The sequence below is a fragment of the Seriola lalandi genome, unplaced genomic scaffold, assembly GCF_002814215.2.
Source record: "Seriola lalandi dorsalis isolate HSWRI2012SDOR001 ecotype SW California unplaced genomic scaffold, Sedor1 jcf7180002054884, whole genome shotgun sequence".
NCBI classification, from domain to species: Eukaryota; Metazoa; Chordata; class Actinopteri; order Carangiformes; family Carangidae; genus Seriola; species Seriola lalandi.
Genome location: NW_019525436.1, coordinates 76,335 through 96,617, shown reverse-complemented (window position 1 = coordinate 96,617; position 20,283 = coordinate 76,335). Strand labels below are relative to the sequence as shown.

The 20,283-nt window shown below is 38.8% G+C and overlaps 1 protein-coding gene across 1 annotated transcript in view; it reads right to left on the bottom strand.

Annotated features, from left to right (window-relative positions):
• The window catches only part of LOC111671542 (voltage-dependent L-type calcium channel subunit beta-3-like), a 24,178-nt gene extending 5,834 nt beyond the window's left edge, over positions 1-18,344 (bottom strand). Inside the window, exons 1-10 of the mRNA XM_023428662.2 lie at positions 17,985-18,344; positions 16,910-17,002; positions 7,203-7,322; positions 5,868-5,990; positions 5,652-5,767; positions 5,489-5,568; positions 5,368-5,387; positions 4,840-4,917; positions 1,207-1,265; positions 999-1,104 (exon numbers count right to left, since the gene is read on the bottom strand). Of these exons, the coding sequence (XP_023284430.1) occupies positions 999-1,104; positions 1,207-1,265; positions 4,840-4,917; positions 5,368-5,387; positions 5,489-5,568; positions 5,652-5,767; positions 5,868-5,990; positions 7,203-7,322; positions 16,910-17,002; positions 17,985-18,065 (876 nt within the window). The 5' untranslated portion in view covers positions 18,066-18,344. The remainder of the gene's footprint in view (positions 1-998; positions 1,105-1,206; positions 1,266-4,839; positions 4,918-5,367; positions 5,388-5,488; positions 5,569-5,651; positions 5,768-5,867; positions 5,991-7,202; positions 7,323-16,909; positions 17,003-17,984) is intronic.
• Positions 18,345-20,283: the final 1,939 nt, after the last annotated feature.

Sequence of the window (20,283 nt, the reverse complement as noted above, 5' to 3'; positions counted from 1 at the left end):
CAGAGACGACACATTACGTAAATTCAGGCTCATTGCTTTTCAAGAACAAAGACCTGTTGAGTTTTCATGTTGAGATTTAGACTTGGGCAGTGTATGGTATTTAGAAATCCCAAAGGTATGACTGTCAAAACTGTCAAAAACATAGACAACTTTTTTTTTTCTATTAAACTCAAATAGAGACACTATATTAACCTGATGTATTGTAGTGTTCAACACGGCCCACCAGCCATGAATCATTACAGCTGGCTTGGTTGGTTCCCAACTCCTTGTCTGGGAACATTTTGAGTTCAGATCTGATGATACAGGCCAACACAGATGAAGCTGATTGGATTATTTGCTACAGGACAGTTGTGGCAAAAGCAGGTAACACATCAGACCATTGTTGTCTAGGGTGGACCGTAAGTACTTTAGCACAGCGGAGAGCACAGTCACCCCACAATGCTAAATTACTGCAAACTTGATACTTATTACTGAACTTAATACTTGTCGTCTTTCCAAAAAACCTGGATGATTAAGTCCACTAAACCTTTATGTGCTAAACCAACGGATGATCCATTACTTTTTGGCTGGTTTATACTTGCAGACTAAAGATTAAAATAGGATTTAATTAGAATAAATAATTATTCAGCATTTATTTTATTTGTATAGGCCTATTTTTCTATCTTTTTCAGCCAAAGCTGAAGAAGGAAGAACAGGGCTAACCAATCAGGCAACAGGCCTTCTACTTATATTAAGATGACCTTTAACTGAACAGCGTGTCTATTCTGTCAACCTATTTTTATTTTGTGTGACTGGTATTTAATACATGGGAACAACATTCTGCAATAAAGTTATGAGAGACATTTAAGTTTCAAGCAAGCCTTTAGTGATGGAAAAGATAATGGAAAACTAATTACAACTAGCTACAACAGGGAACTTATCTAACGGTACTGTATGCCCCTGTTAAATGTTAGAAGATATTAAGATGTCAAGCATAGATACTGCCCAAGCCTACTGACATTACCTAGACTGGAGCGAGTATTGGATCTCTCCATTATGGGTCTTTTGTTGAGGACAGATCTCTTGGCTAAAGACAGGTCGGCAGTTACACGGGTGATTGAGATTCTGCAAACAGTCACAAAAAACACAGAGAAAATTATTCAGGGGAACATTTTTGATCAGACTAATTAAAAGCCTGAATTTATTGATCTCTCTTTTTTTACTAACCGTCCCTCAAATCTGTGTTTCAGGAAGTCAAAAAGAGCTTTCTGCATCATATCCGTCACCTAGTGGGAGGATAAGAAACCGATTGTTATAAAAAGACACAGCACATACCTTCAAAACAATATTCAAATATACAATATAAAATTAAAGAAATCATTTTATACTTTGGTTTAATGTCAGAGAGTTAGTTGGTTTACTTCCAGTTATGTCAAATGTTAAGCAGGTGCAACCTTGAGATTTTTAGTCAGAGGTGAGCAGGTGAACAGGTGATCAGCAGGTGAGATGACTGATGAATAAATATTTACAACCAATGGGTCAACCTTTCCAAAGATGGTTCATGGGAGAAGAGAGATCTTTAATTGTGTGAATTTTGGTTAATTACAGTTATTTAAATAAAACATGCTGAGACTTTCAGAGGGGAAATAGAATAAAATAGAATTGCTTATAGATACTGCTTGGTACTGCCTATTTCTGTGACACTGGGCTCCAGATAGACACTCGTAGCTAACTTGCCACACGTCAAAATAGTTGGAAACCATTAATTTAATTGTTACCAATGTATTTAATGATTATAATTATTTCAAAGGTAAAATCTTACAAACTTTTAATGTATTTAAAATGATTTTCAAAGTAATGATTTTCAAATGACTCATTATGCAGAAAAGACAATTTCAGAATAATGGAAATTATTGGATAATAATTACTGATGTGCACATCACTTTAATGCAGTTTGAAATGGTGGTGGGCTCATATTAATTACCTTATATACTGGTGGGTGGTTTGTAAATCAATGAAGGGATCAATAAAGTCTTATCTTAAACTGTAAGAATACATCAAAATTTATTTGTTGATTAGTTTGTTCTAATTTGATCTAAGAAGTAACTAGTGCTGAACTGTTGTTCCACCAGCTAACAGCCTATGTCCAGTTCTTTTATTGTTAAGTATTTGAAGCAGGTCACTTCAAGAAATTTCTTGACATGTCTGTAGTCCCTTTCTATAAGTGGGAGATATTGTGATTGTTAGAAATTCCCCGTATCTCCAACTCGGGATTACAGGTCAAGTGAGGGGAGTCCATCTCCATAAAATACCTAGTTTTACATCAGAAATAAACATGTTTAAAGTCTGGTACAAAAAAGTTTTGGATCCCTATAGCTACTGTCCCCCTTCACAACAACTTTATGGTGGTTGAACTCACCTTTAATTGTATTAAGACGCAAAGTTATGCATGATTGAGGGCGTGGCCATGACAGGTGCGTGCCATTACAGTTAGCTAGGCTGCTTGACCTCTAGCCGTTAAACTTCACTCTAGCTACTTCACTCACGCGCCCGCTCGCACGTCATTGTGGTGTTGGTGCATTTTGGAGTATTTCACATGAAAATACTGGACAAATAATATAACTTGCTGTGCAGTTGATTGACTAAGAGAACGCGCGGAAGTCTGTACTCCGGTTTTTTGAGATGAGTAAAATTCTAGTCTTTTATTTACACGTTAGCACTAATTAGCAGGTGTCGGTATCTGCACTCACCATATCTGGCTTGCTAGCTTAGCTAATTAGCGGGTAAATGAATTAGCCTTGAGTTAGCCTTCCAACAAGACGCCCAGCTCTACTACCGATGCTAACAGGAGCATGTGCTTCCCACATTTGTTTGAACCCCTGCATGCACCGAAGTCTCGGCTCCACACACGCTCCACTTCTTTCTCAATTTTTGGATTGTCTGGTTTACCTGTTAGGCGGAGTCGGGCGCTGCCTAGATGGCTACGGTGTAGCATGTCCCAAAAACTACGGCCATCTTTACATTCAGCCAATGGGTTGCAGTTGGGGCTTCGTTTATCAATGTTGCGGGGAAACGCAGACAGACAGGTCTAATCTGGAATCACTGCTCCACCTGCTCCTCCTCTGATGTGTGAGCAACAGTCATCAGGAGGAGACTGCTCCTCTGCTGTGACGTGTTGGACAGTACAGGAACATCACATGGACATTGGAGCATCTTCCATTTCTCAGGTGACAGAGTGGACGTTTGTGGGCAGCGCGAATTTCAAGCAGAAGTGGAAGCAAAATAAGTTGGAGTTCATCAATGGGTGAGTTTTTTTTTCTCATTAATTGTGAAATGGCAGTGATACATATATTTTAGGTGTTTTGCTGTTACATCTGCAGTGGTAGAATGAAAAATGAATGAATTTGTGCGTTGTTTTTTTCATGCTACTCCACTACAGTTCAAAGGGAAATATTCCTACTTTTTATACCACTGCAATTATTTGATTATTTATCTGTAGTTACAAGTAATATATTATATGCATACAAAACATAAAGGGTTGTGAAATATGAGGCTTAGTTATAGATTAAGCTACCCAGCAGTATATACAAGTATATACAAGTTCTTTTTCATGAAAAAGTGCAGAAGATTGTATGGTTCTAGCTTCTCAAATGTGGTTTGGTGCATTTATATTTAATTTATTTTAATAATTTTCATTTATTTTGAATAAGTTTTAATTAACTTAAGGTTTGGACAAAACAAAGCATTGTGAAGGTGTCTCTTTGGGCATTTCTCACTATGTAATGTACATTTACAAACCAAACAATCATTTATTCAGTTGAGAATATTGTCAGGAGATTAATCCATGATGAAAAAAATGATTACTTACAGCCCTACATAGTACAGTTACAGTATCTGCACTTAAACCAACAACAGTCAAATGCTGCTTACTTTTACTTACATTAAATGCCAGACTTTTACTTGTAATGGAGTATTTTTACCCCATGGTAATGGTGCGTTTTAATTAAGTAAAGGCTGTGATTATTTCGTCCACCACTGTGCACCTGTTTGAGCACATATGTAATGCCCAACAGTGTATTGCATGTCTCTCTAAGTGCAAGGCAGATCCTGTTTTGAAGTAGTTTCAGAACCTGTGTACTGATATTTGGGTTCTCGAGACCGTCAGTGTTCAGCACAAATAAATGTTTGTTTTGTTTTCTTGTTGGTTTGAACTTGGTGGAGCTGCTCTGTAGTGTTTCTGGAGGTTGGGGGCTCATAGTGGTCTAATTTACTGTTTGTGGCTGTGAGAAACCTCTGTTACTTTTACACTGCCATGTAGAGCTGAAAGGATTAGTTGATTTGATTAGTCAATTATCAGAAAAATAATCTTCAGCTATTATTAAAAATCAGTTCAGCACTTAGGTTATTTTTCAAGCAAAAATAGTGAAAAGTGCAACGCGTTCTCAGTCATGTTTCTGTACTGGCATAGCAACCTACAACACCAGGCTTTGTTGGTGGAGCCTGGTGTTTCGTTGATTTTTATTTGCATCTAAATGAAATGCCCATACTGTCCTGGCATCTTGAAAAATCATAAAAACCACTGGTGAGCTGAAGTTGTTATTTGATGTTTTTTGTAACTTAAAATGTTTTGCAATGTACATCATATCTATTCCTGCAGACAGATATGGCGGAAACGCTATAATAAATCAAGTTTTCTATAACTTGAAACATAGTTGGCCAATAAAATTGCTTCTCATTCCAAAGATAAATTAAGAGGGGCATCTCCAAACGGACGCAGCAATGCAGGGACAGTTTTTGAGAGAAGGGTGCAGTGTTAGGCAGTCGTTCTCTGTTCTGGAGGTGAAATGGGGAGAGGCTGACCTCATAGCCCTTCAGCGATGGTCCCACGAGGACCACCGGCCTCATAGAGGGCACCACGTCGTAGGGCGGGACATGTTCCTGCCAGAAACAGGGGAGGACGATGGGAGAGGGATGAAGAACAGAGAGAACAGGGGGAAAAAATAATGCGGTTTGGGTTTGGTTTTTGTGATTTCATTATTTATTACCAATTGGGACTTACCAATTGAAAAATAATTTAAGTTAATTTAAGTTTTTGCTAAAACTGCCCTGTTTTAATAATAATAAATAATAACTAAACAATTCATCAGCCTCCTATATGCACGTTTCAAAAATGTTTCATGTCTCCTCATAAAAGTTATAACTTACACTACTGTCTACAGCAAGCAAGAAAAATTGCATTTAGGACTACTTAATATTTTCAAAGTCGCTTTTGTGAGGGAACTGAATTCAGTGACAAGACTTCTCATGCAGATATCCTGATTATGTCCCTTAAAATCAAAATCTGTTTTATGGGCAAATGCTGTGTCCTCATAAGGTGCCAAAACCTACCTGTTTTTGCTTCTGTTTGGCTTGTGAAAACAAGAAAATAACAATCAATAAAGGGAAAAAGACAGATGACAGCAGAAGTAGGTTTCTGTTCCTGCACGAGAGGCAGGTTTGTAATACTTACATTCACCTGCAGATGGCGGTGTGGTCCTCCAGCTCCCAGTCACCATGTCACCTAAACTGGAGGAATTACCCCCTGTTTTCCTGCAACAGCAAAACAAAAATTTCTCAGTTATATTGTGGAAACAGATCCCCGGAGAAGCTTATGAGTAAATGTATTAACTGACCTCTGTTTCTGCTCCTGTTTGAGTCTCATGGCCTCCAGTCGTAGAGGGCTGGGGATGAAGGTGATGTCTGCTCCCTCCTTTACTAGCCGGCCGATCCACCAGTCATTATTGTACTTCTGTTAAGTTCAGTGCAACAACAGTACTATGTCACATATATATTCTTTGTTTTAATCTAAGGGAAGTGAGGGGGTAGGGAGGTGGGAGATATTCACTCACTTCTTTGATGTGCAGGAAGTCTTTGGCATCAAAATTGACTGCAGCTCCTTGGACAGGACAGTCCTCATCTAGAGCTCCACAGTAACTCACATTCGTCTTTACTGCAAACGCTACAGGTTTGGACTGTGGCGTCAGAAAGTAATCACAAGAAAACCACTGGTCAATGATGGAAACTACAGTATAAACTTAAAGACACCAGAGTCTTGACTGGAGTCATTAGTTAATCAGCAATGTCCAACGTCGGCTATTTGTCAAGTTAGCCTGTCATTGCTGCTGTTTCTATTTTCATTATGGCTTGTTTAGGGCTTAAAATACAAAGTATAGACTTGGACTTGACTGTTGGTCTAGATATGGGACTATACCTTACAGCCACAACTTGAGATTTATATTCGTATTCTTCATTAATGTTTGCAACTTATAATTTTGTCATATTGATTGTCCATAAGTAGCTCAGTTGTTCCTCCTTATAAGTCTTTAGTTTTTTATTCACTCTAAAGGCCAGTTTTGGGGAGTTTTTCTTATAATCAGGGGTGTACGGACAGTGTGTCATTCAGGATTTTGGCTGTAGATATTCTGTGGATTTACCTCTTTTGTTTGACTAAATGATGCCTTTGGTTTGTAATTCTTCAGGCAGTGATTATGTGCTTGTAGGAAGGTAAGACACATTTCTAGTGTTGGAAGAGGTACTTGGATCTTTTACTTAAGTAAAAATAGCAATACCACAGTGTAGAAATTCTCAGTTATAAGTAAAAGTCGCGCATTCAAAAATGTACTAAATTAAAAATATTAACATGTAAATATATTTATAGTATTAAAAATTATTCAGAATGCGCTGTTTCAAAATGCGGGATTATGATTATTGATGTATTGATGTGTACAACACTTAACACACCTGGTAAATGTGTTGTTAATTTTAATCACTTTATATACTGCTGGGTAGTCTGTGAATTTCCCCTCAGGGATTAATAAAGATTTATTTTAACCTATGACAAATATCATAATTTATTTATTGATTATAATTAGTATTATTAATCTAAATCTGCAAAGTAACTGCAGCTGTCATATAAATGTAGTTAATGTATCATACTGGAGTAGAAGTATGAAGTAGCAGAAAATGGAAGTACTCGCGTAAAGTACATGTACCTCAAAACTGTACTTAAGTACAGTGCTTGAGTAAATGTTCTTGGCTATTTTCCATCACTGTATAGTATATGAAAGTTCCCCTGGAGCAAGAGATGAACACAAGCGGCTCCAGACTTAACCTTCACTAATTTTAACTTATGCAACTGTTGAAACACTACAGTATGTAACAGCGTGAATCAGTGTATGACCTACCTTAGCTCTGTCGAGCTGCAGCTGTGCCTGGCGCTCGGCTTCACGCCGATACGCCTCGCGGTCCTCCTCTGCTGACAGGTCTGAATCCGACGGTCTACTGGTATATGAATCAGCCGACCCCTGTCAGGAGAGAACCGAAGGTGGATGTAGTTGGATTATTATTTGTGATATATGAATTGATAACTTCATTACTTGCTTGACATTACTCTGAGGTTAGATATATAGATCTGCTGTTTCCCTTTATACTTCTGCTTTCATCTGTTTTCGCCTGTGCAGTCTGGTTATGTGCAGGTGTGCATTCGAATACGTGTCTGCATTCATGAACACATTCATGTGTGAGCCTGTGTGTATCTACAACACAATGCGCTGCTCTCCCACACCAGCCATCTTCTGGTAGACCAAATATAGCACAAAGGAGGCAACTGCTTCCTCTTCTCTCCTGCTTGGCCCCAATCCATTCCATCATCCCCCACAGTGCAGCACATATACATCCTTTCTTCCCCTGTTTATTCTCCAAGGACATCTCCTCATTAGCAAAATATATGCGGACCATCATTTTTCATTGTAAGCGGTTTAAGGACACATCCCAGGGATGGCTAGCACATTATGCTGAGAGCGACAGATAAAGCAAACGAAGACAAAGGTATATTACACAAAGTAAAACGGTGAAAATTACTTGATAGGTGTTGCTGCTGCGGCTTTTATTCACAACCTGTCAGACGACTTCTGTGATTATTTTCTTAAATGTCTGTGTTATATATACTGTAAAGCTGAAATGATTTAGTCGATTAATCAATTAGTAAATGGACTGAAAATTAACCAGCAACTTTGATATTCATTTAAATCTTTTCTAAAGCAAAATACCAATAATTCACTGGTTCCAGCTTCTCGGATGTGAAGTTTTTTTTTTTCTTATGAGTAAACTGAATATCTTTGGGTTTTGAACTGTTGGCGGGAAAAAAACAAGACATTTGAAAATGACACCATAGACCCTTGAAAATTATTCATGGACATCTTTATAGCCAAAGCAAATAATCAGTTAATCGAGAAATTTGAGTTTAGTCAATAATGAAAATAACTGATGCATTTGCAGCCCTATCATACTCTGTTATGGTGATTCAAACACAAACCATGATGCTGATTTCCACACAGAAAAACATGAAATGAAGAACAAAGTGAAGCCGTGTTCTAGATGTAGTTTGGGTAGTGTGTGTGTGTGTGTGTGTGTGTGTGTGTGTGTGTGTGTGTGTGTGTGTGTGTGTGTGTGTGTGTGTGTGTGTGCTCCTGTATTTGGTATCTATTTGGCTTTGCCTTAGGAACTTGGTACTGAATCTGTCAGTAAAAAGAACTGCTGCAGCCAAAAGTCAGGCAAGAGAGAAAGGCGAGACAGGACACAAACATGAAATAAATAGAATAGTGACAAATGAAACAGACAAGGAAACGCTCAGATAAATCTCTCACAGGTAACTGCAGCATTCATAATTACATTGATATACTGAGACAATCAAGCATGGTCTTGCAAATAAAGCCAAGATGTTAAGATACTAGAAAACGGCACATAATACAGTTTTCACTTTGGTTCCCCTCTCCTCCAGAGTGCAGTGACTTAGTCCTGGTCATCCATCTTGCCAACATATACAAACGGATCCTCTGGAGGACCAATTAGCAGCAGCACAACAAAAGGAAATTCAGGCTCAAAATACAAAAAAAGTGCCCAGATATGAAAAAACAACCACCAGTTATGCTTTCTCTGCACTTCAGAATGCATACGTATAATCCAAAATAAATCTTTATCTACAGTACCCCTTCAAGCCCCAGAGAAGCAGCAAGCGAACAGCTCTCCTTGTTTCTTTTTTTGTGTGTGTGTCTATGTTAGATAACTAGATCTGATTTTTAGCAGCTCTGCAAGGCAACACTGCACCAGTGCCAGAGCACGGAGGGAGAAAAGGAGGGTGAGGAAGAACAGGAAAGATAGAGAGAGAGAATGGGGGTGAATATCGTTGACAAGATATCCTGAAAAGAGAAGGATGTTTACGAGGCTGGAGAGTGACTGATGGATGGTTGGAGAGACGACAGAGGTATAAACGATTTATATGACGAGATAAAGCGAGGCTATCTCAAGGGGAAGATGAGATTAGAACATAATAAAATGCTACGAAGGAGTGGAGCGAGACCCAGATATCTATCCTCATCGTAGATAGAAGAAAAGAGGGGAAACAGCAGGGAGGGGTGGATGAATAGGACCATGACCACAGACCACGAGAGACAGAGACACAAAGACAGCAGAGAGAGTTGCATACCTGGCTGATTAGGAGGACGGCGCTAGAGCCTGATAAAGACATGAATCTGAATTTTCTCACTGCTCTGTCTTCACTGGGAACATGCTCAAACACACACAGACATAAAAGTGGAATAAATATGGTGGTGGGCGCAGGGGAAAGGCGTTATGTCAGAGTGCTGTTTAATGATGTTAGAACACAGAGAGCTGCCTGGGCTGTGATTGCCATTCATTATTAATGTTTGGACATGAAGCTGTGGACCTCTGCTGCACACACTCTGTCCTGGCTACCTGTCAGATCCTTAAAAAAAACAAACAAACAAAAAACAGTGTTACCACCAGAAAATAGCATATTTGCTGGTTCTGCAGTGCAGAGTGTAACAATCTCAGCACATCTTTATTGTCTGGTTTGAGAATGTCTTGTTTCTTTTTTTTACTGCTAATGTCCCCGTCTGGGGGCTAAATTTAACTCTGTTCCTTCCTATTCTGCTTCTGTGATTATTCTTTACACACTGCAACACTGATGGCCTCAACTCCACAGGGAGGGGCTGACGGGGAAGTGTGTCATCCAGCTAGTCGAGTCCTCAGGAGGGCCAAGTCATCCTACAGTCTAGGGAAAGAACAGCAGGGGATTTCTACACTAATTTTATCATGATTTTACTGCTACGTTGTTCAGTGTTTTAATAATTTACATTCAAATGTGTTCTAATTTTCTTTTGGCAAGACATGTAGAGATGTCTTCGCCATTGGCCATCTGTTCTTAAATTGCAGGTTACTTAACTGGTCAGCCATAGTAAAGTATATCAAAGAGCAACTCTAAAGCAACAATCATTGATCAAAATGTCAGCAAAACCTCAAGACCAAAAATCAAAATTCAGGATTGGAATCTTTCAGTCTTTCTCTCAAATCAATTGCAGGTCTTTTATCACACAGAATAACAACACTAGACAACAAATAAAACTGTCATTAATGTTTCTTGATGTTATTAAACCGGCATTAATTGATTGATTTTTTAAAAAAAAATGAAAAAAAAGAAAAGTTTTTTTTTTGGTTGCTTGGGGACAACGCAACAAAGTGTGAACACAACGTTAACATGTCACCTTAAGCTGATATGAGTGACTCATTTAAACATTCATTTAGGGTCGTGTTTGTGTCCACTTGACAAATCCAAGTCAAGAGATCTGATATTCACTCTACTATGAACCACCATGTTCACCAGATAGTCACTAACTGTGTGCTGTGTGTTTGCTGTTTGGTGGTGGGCAGATAGCCTACAGTCTGTTTAACAGAGCTTTGTCACTGATGACAGCTGCCAGCTACTTCTGGAAACAACACAATGAGAGTGGTGAGAGTAAATCAGAACAGTAACGTTGCAGGCAAGAAATCCAAAACAATGAGTTGAAAGAGGTTAAATTGCTCCATAGTGCTGCGGGCGAACTACAGAATCCAGTGATCTATGTGGGCTCAGTAGAGTACAAGCAACTCTTTTCACTTCAGTTAATTGATCCATTAGTAATAAAATATTGATTATAGTTGTAGTAGTTGTTAGGTTATATCAATAATATTTGTAAACTGTGATATAAATCAAGCTTTCATTTTTGACTGTGATCCTTTTAATACAGGAGGGTTATACTCAGAAAAAACAAATTCATTAGAGTTGTTTCAATACCGTTACTAGTATCGGAAATGCCTTTGATACTACCTAAAATATGGTATTGGATATTGGCGGGTATGCAAGTTTTTGCACCGACCATTTTCCTGGAAATCAATTTTTCATCGCCGCTCTGAAAGAGTAGTTGCCAGTGGCTACACAGCGCAACTTCCTGTATAAGCTATTGTTATACAGCGGCGAAGAAGATTTGAATTGTGGTTGATTGTGTAACGTTAGCAAAATGTTACTCTGGAGTACTCCGGAGAGTCCCACCAGTGGTATTGGATCAGTATTTGATATCAGCCAATACACAAGTTCAGGTATTGAAATAGTTATATGTAAAATTCATATAATGTATCATTCAACCATGTTGAAATGCAAAAGTGTTCATAGCTGTTCTGAATGGCTGTAATGTAACATTGTATAGTTGGGGTAAAAAGTTAGATGTCAGAGAGAGATGGAGTAATCATTTAAATATGGAGATACTGGTGCACATTTTCATTCAGTCTCTCCCGGAAGACATTCATAGTACGTCCCTTGTTTATATACATGAAAAGTGTTGTGTAAGAGTTGTGTAAAACATGAAAACAGAGTTTGAGAGAGAAGGTCAGGTCCTGTTTACTTTCTCACTTCCACACCACTGTTCAATCACTGTGCGAAGACGGCTTGAAAGCTAGATTGTTGGTTTCAAGAGGGGATTTCTGAAGATGTTGAACCATCTGAAAAGCACTTCTGTGGCCCCTTTAGCCACAGCAGTGCTTTGGGTTAAATCTATGCATGTGGATGCTAACATGCAGGTTTAATGTTTATAATGTTCATCATCCGAGTTCACTTTGCTGTGGCTGATTGGAATCATCATATCATTAGTTCTTCAGTTCTATTAGTTACTTCTATTTGCTCATAAAGTAGTGGACAAATTGAAAGAATGACCTGCCGATGGTGCTAAATAGATACTTAAAGAATCACCAAAGTTAATGCAATTCATTCTGTAGAGACCATGAAAGTCTGTACCAAATTTCATGGCAATCCATCCAATAGTTGAGACATTTTGGTCTGGACCAAAGCTGTGGACCAACCAACAAACCAACATTGCCACTAGTGACTGAAAACAACGGGTACCAGGACAGCAGGGAAGGAGTCAAAAATCTACTGTATGCCTTAAGTGGTTGGTAGTAAAATGACATGATCTGTACATAAATGGATCAAAAATCTAAAACACACTGTTTCTTTGAAATTGTGCAAAGTAAAATGCAGTGGGTGCATGCCGATGGTAAAATCTAATTTCTCTGGGTTTATATGCAGGAAAGAGATTCTGCACAACAGCAGAATATATTATTCAGGAGGCTGAAAAACCTTTCCCTCAGAGGAAAAAAAACAAAAAAACTGCAAGCTCCAGCGATTTGGAAATCCAGTTGCCACATATCCAATTTCAAAAAGTGTTCGATTAACTGTGCAGTCATAATTCAGTGTCAGCAAGTTGCACATGCACGGAGCTCTCTCATACACAATGCAATAAATCACTCACTAACGGTGGGGTAACTACAATATCAAAGTCAAGACTGGGCATACTGTGTGTCAAATTGATCAATCACAAGACTCGTCTGGAAAGTGTGAAGAGTGCACAAAGGATGACGCCAATCAAAAAGTAAAACAGGTGAAGGAATGAGAGAGGGAAAAAAAAGCGCTGTTGGAGAGGGAGGCGAGGTGAGGGAGGAAGACAGGATAAGACAAAGGAGCACCAATGATAAGATGGAACAAAGCAAGACAGGAGCAGAGGAGTTTCAGACAGGGATAAGGAGAAGCAGACTGTGTTGGGAGTCATTTGTACTTACTCAGTTAATGTGGTGATGCTGCTGCTGCCAGTCCCTCCCTCTCTATATACTACATGCTGTAAAATGCAGACAAACTGTACTGTGTCCCATCCCCTAACCAGGGACGACCTGCACTGGAGCAGACAGCAGCAACACCTTCTTTTCTATTCTTACCCCTCCTTATTCCCCCACACACACACACACACACACACACACACACACACACACACACACACACACACACACACACACACACAAAACCACCAATGCAGCTTTTGTGTCACTTGATCAAACCACCTTTCTAAATTTACATCACATTCTTCCATTCAAGTCCAATTCAACATGCACAGGTAGAGAAGAAACGGGGAGGAAACTGATTTTATAAACACACACACACACATGTAGCTCAAGATTTCTTAAGAACTCCTCCTGTTTCAAAGCCTCATGTCCTACATATAACACATACATCCACACTTATGGCAGCGTACTGCTTATTGTATCCTGCTGCAGAAATGAGTCATACTCCACTGCTCCTCCATAGACACCCCACCCCTATCACAGACGAGAAACTATCTGCTCTGTTTGTAATATTTACTCCTTCTGCATAAAACAGTTTGTCATATCACCTATGCGGGGCAAGTGGAGGGGGGGTGAGATGCCTGTTGTGCATGCAGAGAGAAGGTAATGATTGAAATGAAACTAGAGGTGCTAGTGTGAACAGTGAACCCACACATCACATTGCCTAAGGCCGTCAAAATGAGCATCATGAATATTTTAAGCCGAGCAATATTCTCAGGGAATCTGGAGATTGTCATTAAGCCCCCCCGATCAGGATAACTAATGTCCCCTCCTGAAGAAGATGTCTGCTCAGCCCTTTTTTTCCCTTCTCACTAACGCCTCTCACACTGCTCCACATTCCCTCACGTTAATGGTGCTATGCATGAGACCGAGGTATTTTTCATGGTCTTTGCAGGTGTCAAACAAATGGCTCATTCGAGTAAGGAATATCATGCATATTGTCCTTAAAATCTTAGAAGTGAATTTTAATGTGTTTCAACTACTTTCTTTTCAGGTGCAACAGTTAGTCCATTAAAAGCAAATTTTGATAATTGATTAATAATTTGAGTCATTTTTCGAACAAAAATGCTGAATGAAAATGCTTAAATATTATGATATTAAAATAAATATATATATTCAATGTTTTGGATTGGTGTTCAGATAACTCAAGCAATTTAAGGCCATCACTTTCCGCTAGGGTTGGGGTTTGATAGCACTTTTCTTGAATCTGAATCCTGTATCATTGGGCACTGAGAACTTGGGAGAGGTGTTTTTCCTCTATTTTCTGATGTTTTGTAGATGATGGATAATGTTAAGTGCTAAAACATAATTTGTCAATCGTAGCAATGTCGGTTACACAATAGAGCACGACCAATACATTGGTGGGCATAATACAGTGCGGCGTAGGTGTGCTAGAGCCAAGTATGTACGAATGCGGTAGTTCAACGGCTGAGAAGACGTACTGCCAAGTAATAGGGGTGGAAATATTCAAAATATAGCGTACATTTCAACTGATATCGGCTTTTTCTGGTGGCCATTTTTTAAGTGGCTAAAACACGTTACAGCTGCTATAAAACATGCTTGCAGTTTATCAGTTAGACGTGATGCTAGCTAATGCCATGGTTTGTCAGTGAAATACCTCTTACGAGCTGTTAATGTATAGTGTCATACTCATTTTGCCTAAATGATGTAGTGCTAAATATATCTGTGATTTGCCTATCAGTGCAGTTACAGTCGGTAAACCATTAGCAAAAACTGGTTATATTAAAGACCAGCAGAAAAACACTATAAATAAATGTGTGCACACTGAGACGAGAAAATGACGGTTAAAGCTGATTCCGACACTCCCCATGCAGCTGTGAATTATTAATGTAATGAATCCTTATAAAAAATCTTTGTTTATTATTATGTGTTTCTGCTATAAAATGAATATTGGCCAATATATTGTTATCCTGTATCGGTCAGGCTCTATTAATCAGTAGTAAAACATTAGCTAACATTAGCCATGAGCAAATACGGAGCAGCAAAACATCTGAGTGAGGTGAGGTGAGGTGAATTAAGTATGGGGGAGTTTGCTTGAGTTTACTTTTTTTATTCGTAAGAGGAATATTGTTATTTCTTCTTTCTAATATGACATTCTCACTTTAAGAGATTAATCGATTATCAAAAGTGAATTTCCTGAAGAACATCAGTTAATCAACTAATGGTTTCAGCATTACTTTTTTATTTTGAGGATTCATTTCAACTTCTACCCTTTAGAGTTTTAGTTGGATTTAGTTGAATTAGTTCAGACAGCTCAACATGAACTAAAAATTATTTTCATTATCAATCGATCTGCTGATTACTTTCTCCAATATAGATTCATTGTTAGGTCTACAAAAACTCAGAAAAAATGAAAGATATCCATCACAGTTTCCTAAGTCCACTGAAACGTCTTTAAGTATTGCTGCTCTGAGCTAAATATTGTACTTTCTACACCTTTACATTTAGTTGATAACTTTAAAAGTTACTATTTACTTTGCAGATTCATACAAATAACACAAATAATATGTGATGTATTATTTTAGGTTAAGATAAGATTTTACTGAAGCCTTTATTGATTAACAAGCCGCCTAGAAGTATATAAGGTAATTTACCAGCTGCACCATTAAAGTGATGTGCACATCAGTAATTGTAATCCAACAATATAATATTCATTATTCTGAAATAGATCATTCTACATTATCAGTACTTACTTATAGAACTTAAAGTATAGTTGCTAATACTTATGTACTTTTACCTTTCAAGTATTTCTATATGGTAATGGTACTTTAACTTAAAGAAATGATCTGAGAACTTCTTCCACGACTGTATTCAACCCAAAGGTTTTAAGTTTACAATCATTTATGACAAAGAAAAGCTGCAAATACTTTATTTATCCTAAATCTGGACAAACTGGATACTGGAGACATGCTGTATTCTTTAGAAGGTCTGAAAGCCAGCAGGAATATAGAGAGCCTTGTAGTTTCTGTCATTAGTACATGAGGCTTCTTTTAAGAGCGGGTATCTGAATCCTTCTCGACTCCTGACTTTCCCTCTTTGATGTATCGAGGCTCACAAACCTCTGGGATCTAGTGGTTTGGGATGAGCTTGGTGAAACTTCTCGGCTCCTCAAAACCTGATTTCTACAGGGATCAAGTTCTCCCCTCTGCTGGACTCTGAGAAACCACCTCTAGTTTTACACTGACACCAAAAAAAGAAATCAAATACATCTTCAGAAACAACACTATACACCACCAGATGAGCTGATCTAGATGAGAGGGTATGATTCATAACAGCCACGCAGTAGCAGCATGAGGGAATCTCTTCTGCTTTTTTTTCTTCCTTTTTTTTTTTTTCAGTTGCACAGATCATCTTAAATAACACCAAATATCCATCTGCGTCCTCTGCACGTGCATGACCTATAAACATTAATTAGAAATTGTGTTGGGATTTTGATGTAACACACCTCCACTTTCAAGCATTTTGCTGCCATCTACTGTGCTAAACAACAACTGCAACTGAGGAGACAGCTCGGTGGAAATGAAGATGCAGAGCAGAAATGGTCTGGATGCCAGGATAATAAAGACAGAACTGCAAATTTATTTTTGTGCCCAAAAGAGCAACCTGGACTCCCCACCAACAGAATATATCTGTAAAAAACTAGAGGTGCTGTACTGATGCCAACAGAATAATGCAGAGAGGCCTCCTCTGACTAAAACGCAACTTCAAAACACTATAGCTTCATTTAGACCTTAGAGCACGGGATGGCCTGTGTTTTTCTCCCAATACAAATCAGTGAGATAACCTAATACCAGAACATAACGTCGCAAACAATGCATGCATAAATAAGGAAAAAGAATGAAAAGAACTTGTTCTAAACGCTTTTTACCTGCCGTTTGATGAAGCTGGATGTTGTGTCAGAAGACGTGCTGCCATCTGAGCGTTTGAAGCGGCTCTTCCGTTTAGGCAACTTCCTGGGCAGCTGTGATGAAAGAGAAGCACATCATAGATAGATAGATCAATTCCGACAGGTCCTCAATCCTCCATCTTGTGCTCCTTTTCTTATTGAGGAACTCTGTTGTTTTAGTTTAAACTTCTGTGCCCAGTTTTGTTTTGTCAAACTGCTTCACATACAGAAAATGTGGATCGAAATATAATATGTAATCTTCTGCCTAGGTGCCCCATTGTTCGTCAATAAGGGCTCAACAACAAATTTTTTTACCTTGGCTGTTGGTTAAACCAACCACATGGATACTATCCATCTATCTGTCTATTACATAGATAGATAAATAGATAGATAGATAGATAGATAGCATGAACCTAGCTGGTCTATGCTGATTTTGCTTTAATTCTAATTCTGACAAAATAAAAGCGTAAATACTGGTCAGTGTAACGCAGGAGACAGTTTTCCCTCAAGCCTCCTTTAACACAGCACATTAAGAAGAAAGCTTGGATGTTGCGGTGAGAGCTGGCAGGCCCTGTAGATTCAGGCTACAGGTGAGTTACAGTCATGCACCTTAACGCCAATAAAAAGCAGCATACAATTCCCATGAGGTAGTGTGTGCTGGTTTCCCTACATTAGTGTGGATTCAGTGTTGCAGGAAATGAAATGGAAATAAATAATAAAACATCAATACAGAATGCACAAAAGGCCTGATCTCAAACAGCAAATGCATCAAGATCTGAGAAGGATTCAACCTGATTCTGTTTGTGCATTAAAAGCATAATAATCACTTTAAAATCGCACTCCCTGGATTTTTTTTTCAACGATCAAGCATCAATCTGCAGTTTCAGTGAAGGCGGTGGTATTAAAAAAAAAAAAAAAAGAAAAAGTAGCTCGCTGCCAAAACGCGACGCCTCAATTTCAACAACAAGTAGGAAAGACGATAACTGACCATTTTTTCCCACCACACTCTCCTCGGTGATCGATGTGTGAATAAACGACTGAAGTGTAATTTATTTACCTGAAAATAGTGCGACTGAGAGCCGGTTTCCACAGCAGACAGAGGGTCTACGGGCGATTTGGACATTTTGACTTGCACCATCTATTGAGAGCGCAGGGAGGCGGGATGCACACAGACATGGGTTACTGGAGGAAACACGGGATACAAAATACATCTATATGCAGTAAAAGACAGCGGAAGAAGCGGCATGAAGGAGCGAAAATACACTGAGAAGCCGATTAATATCCACATTCAGCTGACAGGAAGGCTGTAGCTCAATAAACAAAATGTGTGTTACATCGGGGAAAATGTAAAGCGAACAAGAAAAATACCGGAGCTAAAATAAACCGTTAAGATTGAAGCGTCATCGCTCGAGCAACCGTACAGGTCTGTACTAACTGTGTGTCTCTGCCGGGGGTGTCAAGGTTGGCTTAACCGGCACAAATTAAATCCATATAGGCATACAGTTTGCATCTTTGTTTTTCTTTTTATCTTTTTCTTTTCTTTTTTTTATTTATTTTTTTTAAGGAAGTGCGTTGCTTTGTACAAACACGTCTGTGTATAACAGTTGTTTGTTAAAGGATTCAAACACTTGAAACCACAGCCAAATTATATGGATCTCTGAATTCATAATGTACAGTGGGGGAGCTCGGGGTGTGCTGAAACATTTTTTGTACCACTTTCTGGTAAGCACAGCCGGAGTTACCTCCTAGGGGGCTCCAGGGCAAAAAAATTGTTGTTGGGCCCCCGTTGTGGCCCTGAGAGCTCGACCCATTGCAGCTTAAGAAAACACATAAATAGACAAAACACAAGCAAATTCTGAAAACATCATCAATTTGACAACACATGTTGCTGCAGATACTCAGCAGCACAACCAAATATACAAATGTGCTGCAAACGCCTTTGTTGTTCAATGGTTTGTACTTTTGAAGTTAAAAGCACTGAACAACAAGTGTGGATGAAATATAATACAGCCATGCAAGTACGTCCCAGCCTTCAACACAGGTTCATCACTGTTTAGTGTCCCCTGGAAACACTTCCGTTGTTGTCTGTGCTATTTGCAGCTTGTTTGTGTATTTGGTTGTGATGTGAAAATTTGCAACATGTTTGTGTTGTGAAGTTGATGAAAATATTCAGAGTTTGCTTGTTTTGTCATTTACATGTTTTCTGAAGTTGCAGTGTTGTTCTAAGCTCTCAGGGCCGCTGTTGTAAGGGGGGAAAAAAACTCTCATAATGGCCTCACAACATAGTATGTCGTATCTTGACAGCTTCATGACGCTATTACCAGTGAAACAGTAGGGCAGTATAAAGACAGCATAGTTAGAAGACGGTTACACTGACAGCACAGTCGTCACTCATGATAGTAACACACTTTACACTGAAGAGGCTGTCTGAATCTGATCCAAAGCTTCTGACAGATCAATAGGCCCGCAGACAAATTACTGCAGGATGCTGGACAGACTATAGGAAACAACATGGAAAACCGGCATTACCCTGAAATGACAGGAACCAGGAGAGTAGGGTGTAGACTTGATACAGAAAGTTGTGTGTTGATTGCCAACATACAAGTATAAAATAAACAGCCAATTTATCAGAGTGACTCCCATGCACTTTTGCCTGTGTGCAACCCGGAGAAGCATAATTCCTTCTTAATTTTCCGGAACCACTAAGGACATATTTGCCCACTAGATGCCCTCAGTGAGTTTTCCTTCTCTATTGGTCACGTCACTGCTTTTGTTTTCTGCCACCAGCTTGTACACTCGCTGTTCATTTTTTCATTAGTTTAAAAAAAAAAAAAATGATTGGGCAATTGTTCAAATCCATTTACCAGATGTTTATTTTGCCTTACTGCCATAGGAATGATATTTTGTCTGCCGGCCAATGGTGTGTTCCTAACATGTGTCTGTGTGCAATAGGACTCCACTTGAGGTCCACTTTTTATTTCAATTCTGATTGTAACTTAAGTTGTGTCTGCAGTATCTTAAACAGTGTCCTGCTTTATTCCTCTGACGCAGCTTCTATTCAGACACAAAAGACCAAATACTGTTGTGAAAACATAAACCTTAATTGTTGTACTAAGTTCCTCCAAAAGCCAAATCTTTATTGCAGATGTGTAGTTCATGCTACACTAAAATGACTGCAATAACACTCACCCCCTGCCCAATCAGAACCAGACATTTACTCATGTTGTGTTCGGTTTTGACACAAAATTATTTTGTAAGGCAGTATTACTACTCTATTATTCATTTTATAGTTGTCCTGAAAATCCTGAGTTGAATTTAATCTAGCTAACAGTGCATGGAATCTTTCTTTTACATAA